General features: G+C 51.4%; 1 protein-coding gene across 1 annotated transcript in view; it reads left to right on the forward strand.

Moving 5' to 3' along the window:
• The window catches only part of PER2 (period circadian clock 2), a 44,320-nt gene that overhangs the window by 9,590 nt on the left and 28,721 nt on the right, over window positions 1-6,009 (forward strand). Inside the window, exons 2-4 of the mRNA XM_011929586.1 lie at window positions 2,551-2,799; window positions 3,312-3,374; window positions 4,416-4,570. Coding sequence (XP_011784976.1) covers window positions 2,551-2,799; window positions 3,312-3,374; window positions 4,416-4,570 — 467 coding nt within the window. The remainder of the gene's footprint in view (window positions 1-2,550; window positions 2,800-3,311; window positions 3,375-4,415; window positions 4,571-6,009) is intronic.

Below are 6,009 nucleotides of genomic sequence, written 5' to 3' on the forward strand. Positions count from 1 at the left end.
TCATTACTTGTTTCATTGAATCCATCACTTCTTGTGTTTTTAGGATGAAAAGTAGATGCTGTCCTAATTTGCTGCTTCCTCTGTGGCGTGAGGGTTGTGTTCAGTTGTCTTTGCTGTGTGTCTTTTCCACAGCCCCGTATTGGCTTTATTCTGTTTATTAGTTTGTGAGCAAGGCAAGGTCTAGTCAGCCCTGCTGTTCTCCAGACACTGATGTGGGTGGACTCTTCGTGAGCCCCGCCTCTCACCAGGCTGTCCTGGAGTGGCTCACCCGTGAACGGACTCAACCTGGGGAAGGGGGTGCTGAAGGCTCTCGTTGGAGCTTAGCCATTCAGTTCCTAGGGCCAGCTGTTGGAATCCGGCTCCCTGTGTGTGCGGCCCTCAGTATTGCTGGATGGTTTCAAGCCCTTTCTCAGAGTTGCCCTGTAGGGGAGGGCACCTGGGGGTGTTCAGTGGGTAAAGCGTGTCCAGGAGAACCTCTTCTTCCCACAGGATTTCTGTTCCTGTGTCCGTTCTTGTCCCACAGCTTCCTCAGGAAGCATCTTCCTGGTAGTAGAGCTCTTGGACGGTGCAGCCTTGATCGTGGTTCAGGCCATCTTCTTCCATGGCGGGGGGTAGCAGGGATCTCAGCACTAGCCACTTCCTCAGGGGGATTTGGACTCCAGTGCACTCTTCATGCTCCTTCCATCTGAGCGACAAGCAGCAGGACACACCTTCACTTTGTGGCGAATGACTGGGACCCTTTGGGACTTCCAGGGCTGCTGAAAATGATCCTTCCCCGTGACCAATTGTATGATCCTTGGTCATTTCACGTGGGTTCTGGTGGGAAGGAGGTGGAAGGGGAGGCTCTCCCAGAGCTAGATGGGAATTGGAGCATAAGATGTTTCACAAGATTTGGGGTCTGGGATCCAGCAACCCTTCTCTCCCCTTGTTCTGCCTGCCCTGGGAAGGGCCAGACGGATGCCATGCAGAAGTGGCAGTGCCACACTGTGCCAGAGTTGGGGCTGAGCACAGTGCAGTGGCAGGAAGCAGGAGGTCCCCGCACAGCCGAGCCTGGTTGTAGGGTGGGGGTCCCATCTTCAGATGCCGGCAGGCTTGGAATCCAGGGCTGTCATCTGCTACTGTGTGACCTGGGGTGAGCTACCCACCCTGTTGGCGCCTCTGTAGAACAGTCCCCTACACACCATGTAGACAGTGATCCAGAGTTGCTGGGAGGGCTGTGTTGGGTGCTTAGCATCATGTCTATAGTCAGCAGCATCACTCCAGAGCCTCACAGTTGTGTTCGTTAAGCATGACCGCTTGTGTCAAGCAGGGCCTTCATCTAGCTGTCTCCAGTGCCCCGCCTGAGTGGGTGCCTGCTTCCTGCTGGGACCCTGCTGCAAACGCTGTCCTGGGATGGGGGGACATCACTAGGTGAAGAAGGGAGGACCCAGGATGGCACTTTGGCCTCCCACCTGCTAATCGGTCCCACCCCTCCCTACTGCCTGTCTCTGCTCACTCCCTCAGTTTGTGTCCAGGATGATCACTGGTCTGTCTCTTTTTTCAGCCACTCTACCCACCTACCCCAAAGTGCTGAGGTAAAGCTTCTGTCCAGCACTGCAGTGCGAGCCTGTCCAAATGCAAGCTGAGTTCCGTGGGCCTGGCACTCAGAGTGCCTCAGCAGCTCCCAACCATTCCTAGTAAATGTGAAGCCACATTGTCCTGGCCCCTCCCCATCCCACTTGTACATGCCTGCGGGGCCTGGGACTCCCGAGCTGCTGGGAGGGTTCCACACCTGCCAGGCCCCTCTGCCCTCTTTAGCCGGCAAGCCCTGTCTGTCCCCATGTCTCCTGCTAGCCTTGGCTCCTCCTCCTGTAACTGTGCCGTGTGTAATGGCCAAGATTTCTGAACCCGGCTCCCCTACCCCATCATCATCTGGGGAAATTTATAAAAGACAGATCACCCATTCAGAGGGACTGTGTGTTTCTCCCAGCACTCCACAGGCTGGGCGGTGACTGTCAGTGCTCTTGTCTGCCTTCTGATGAGGCCGCCAGCAGCTCTGTGTCGGGGGCTGAGGCTGCCTCATCCAACCCTCTTCCTAATCCATGGCAGATAGGAGCTCTGTCAGTAAGAACAAATAAGTGATGTGATGAACTAATATGTGTGTGATTGATCCCAATGAAAGGGCAGTTTTGGCTGGATGCGGCTGGCCACAGCTGGCCTGTAATCTCAACATTTTGGGAGGCTGAGGCGGGCAGATCGCGTGACTTCAGGAGTTCAAGACCAGTCTGGGCAACATGGCAAAACCCCGTCTCTACCAAAAATACAAAAAATTAGCCAGGCATGGTGGTGAGTGCCTTTGGTTCCAACTACCCTGGAGGCTGAGGTGGGAGGATCGCTTGAGCCCAAGCACTACATTCCCTGTACAAAGGAGTCAGACCTGTCTCCAAAAAAGAAAGAGAGAGAGAGAGAGAGAGAGAGAGACAAAGAGAAGAAAGAAAGAGACTGCAGTGTCATTAGTAACAGAAAGAGTCAGACGGGTACTCTGCCTGACAACATCCCTCTGTTTACCAGCTTCGTTCCAGAGCCCAACATGAATGGATACGCGGAATTTCCCCCCAGCCCCAGTAACCCCACCAAGGAGCCCATGGAGCCCCAGCCCAGCCAGGTCCCACTTCAGGAAGATGTGGACATGAGCAGTGGCTCAAGTGGACATGAGACCAACGAAAACTGCTCCACGGGGCGGGACTCGCAGGGCAGTGACTGTGACGACAGCGGGAAGGAGCTGGGGATGCTGGTGGAGCCACCGGATGCCCACCAGAGGTGAGTTCAGCCTCTGGCCAGATGGAGGCCAAGCAGGTTGTTTCCTCAGTGGCTCATTTCTGCTGGGATTTGATTGCTTTTGCAATCTTTAAATCATGATTATCAAGTTTTTCAAGATTTTTGAAAATGACTAAAATGTGCCAGTGTCTGTCCTTCCTTATAGTGAGGCCCTGTTGATTTTATAGATCCAGTTGCCAACAGACAGGTACTGCGTGGTGTAAGGAGATCTTGGGAGGTAGCAGTGGTGGGTAACCCAGCCAGCGGCTACTTATACAACACTGGGCGGTTATGGGAAAGGAACTGGCTCCTGTTATCATGTGTTTCTGTGTCCTAGTACTTAGTTTTTCTTATGTCTGAAAGTTTTATGTTCCAGCTTTATCTTAACCTTGTATTTTTTAAAATTTGTCTTACCGTGGTGTTATCTAGCCTGTTATCACTGGTAGGGTGGCAGGGGAAGATGTGTCTGGAACATACAGTTGTCTAAATTTTGCTTTTATTTCTTGTTTTCATAGTCCAGATGCCTTTAGCCTGATGATTACAAAATCTGAACACAACCCATCTACAAGTGGCTGCAGGTAAGGCCAATTAGAACTTTGTACACAGAGTTTTTAGAGAAATTGAAAGACTTCTTATTGGAGATTAGTTTTTTGGGAGTGACGTGGCTTTTTTTAAGCTCTGCTAAAACCCGTCTGTGTGGCTGTGTGGGTATGAACCCAGCCTTACCCTGGCCTTTCAGACAATGACTGTGTCCCCTCACCATCCAGAGCCCCCAGGATATCACTCCAGTACCTGTAGCTCCTCCCAGCTCTACTCGAAGCCGACTTTGCCTGAGTCTTGGGCATTTTCATCTAGAACATTCTTCACCCTTCTTAGGTGTTTGTAACAAACTTACCCTATGTCAATTTTCCTGTCACGTCTGGAACAGAACCCGGCTCCTAGTCCAGGACCTGTGGGCACTTTGCATTGCCTGAGAAACCTTGATTTCCATCATTCCTTCTGCACCCTCTGTTCCAAACAGGCCCATCTTCATCAGCCCTGCTGTCCTGTCTCTCTAACATCTCTGTATCCTCAATTAATGTTTGAAGACCCTTCTCCACAATCCCCTTTTCTCTGTGTTCATGGCTCACTTTTATGTCCCAGGAAGTCACTGTGCTGTCCTCTGTAATCCCATCACTCAGTCCTTCTTTACCTGGGGCAGGGAAGGAGGGCACAACTCAGGGCACAGTCCACTGCACCAGACTGTGGGTGGACCAGTATCCTTTCCTGAGCAAAGCCTAGCTCTAACCCTTGGCGGAAAAGAACACAGTTGGAGGGACTTCTCCAGCATTCAGTTGGGTTAGAGCAGTGATTCTTGACCAGGTAGAATTTGTCTCCCAGCAAGAAACATCTGGCATTGTCTGTCGATAGCTCTGATTGTCATACCTGGCTGTGGTCTTCCTGGTCTATTGTGGGTGAGGCCAGGGATACTGCTCAGTGTCCTGCAGAGTCCCACAAAGGACCATCCAGATCAAAACGTCTCTAGAGCCGAGGCTGAGAAAATGGACAAGAGGCATGTTTCTTCAGGAAAGGACACCTAGGAAGCTAACATTTGGCTGCCTGTTTCTTGAATCCTGCAGTAGCGACCAGTCTTCGAAAGTGGACACACACAAAGAACTGATAAAAACACTAAAGGAGCTGAAGGTTCACCTCCCTGCAGACAAGAAGGCCAAGGGCAAAGCTAGTACGCTGGCCACCCTGAAATACGCCCTCAGGAGTGTGAAGCAGGTGAAAGGTACGTCGGCCTCGCACACCTGCTCCAAACCTATAGAAATATGTTTTAAATCCCCCCCAAATTATAGCTCAGATTGTGTTGACTTTCTAAAACTCAAGGCTCATCACAGCTCACTGTAGCCTCGACTTCCGGGCTTAAGCGATTCTCCTGCCACAGCCTCCTGAGTAGCTGGGACCGTAGGCACGTACCACCACGCCCAGCTAATTTTTGCATTTTTTGTGGAGATGGGGTCTCACTATGTTGCCCAGGCTGGTCTCGAACTCCTGGACCCAAGCAGTCCTCCCACTTCAGCCTGCCAAAGTTCTGGGATTACAGGTGTGAGCCACTGTGCCTGGCCTGGCCATTTTCTTTACAGTGGAAACTACCAGCTCTGGAACTTTGAAGAATTCCTCAGCTGTGTTGGTCTGTTGTGACGAGCAGGCAGAGACCATCAGTGTGAGCCAGGGTGGGGAAGGAAGGTGCCCTGCAGAGCATCTTCACACCTCCTGCCAGCTGGTGTGTGAGCACCTCCCGACTCTGTGGAGCTGTGCCTTTTCATGTGTTGCACACATGCACTGAGGGGCTGGTGGATCTTTTACATTAAAAACGTGCATAAAAGAAAAATCTGAAAGGCGTAAGGTGAAGCAGTAGGTGTATTCTATTATCATCAGTCGTTTCAAAGCACAGCGTACAGTTAGGACAAAGTTCCTCACTAGTAATCATAGGTATAAACTCATATTTCAAGCAGTCTTCATATTTTTTAACGTTTCAGTAATTTTTCATCCGCAGTGAGCAGGTCATCAGCACTCGCCTCTGGGGTCCGTTGAGCCAGGTGTAGAAGGGTTGCTCTGCCATGTGCTAGCTTGGACTTGCATTTTTGGGTGTTGTCTTTGGGTGTCCTATAGTTTCTCTGCAGGCTCCTCCCTAATCCCATTGTCCATTTGGTGAGGGTTGATATAGACAGAACAAGGTGCCTCGGCTGCTCGTCATTGCTGATCAGGTCTAAAGATAAAATCTGGTGCCCCTCGGATGAGCACCCCGCCATGGAGGGCACCGCTCTGGGCCTGTGTGCCCATGGAGGCCCCCTTTTCTGGAAGGAGGAGCTGGAAGGGAAAGTTCATTGGGGTGCTCTGTTCTCAAGTGATTATGTCCATTTAGGGTGTTTCCCTGTTGGCATCTGCAGTAACTTCAGAGCTCAGAAGCTCTGCCACATGGACATTTTCCAGACTTTCCAGCAGTTTATATCTTGATTTCAGAGCATACTCAGATATGTGCCTGTTTCTGAAATTACTGAAGGTGGCAAAACTGAAAGCAGATGAGACCCAGCTGTGGATCCAAAGGTCTCCTCACCACATCGCAGGAAGAACATGCATGGCAGAATCCTGGGTCAGTCTCCTAACGCAGCCCCAGGTTTCATGTGTCCAGGGCCTGTTGAGCCCTGAGGGCAAGTGGCAGCCTCG

The sequence above is a fragment of the Colobus angolensis genome, unplaced genomic scaffold (assembly GCF_000951035.1).
Source record: "Colobus angolensis palliatus isolate OR3802 unplaced genomic scaffold, Cang.pa_1.0 Scaffold82, whole genome shotgun sequence".
Lineage (NCBI taxonomy): Eukaryota > Metazoa > Chordata > Mammalia > Primates > Cercopithecidae > Colobus > Colobus angolensis.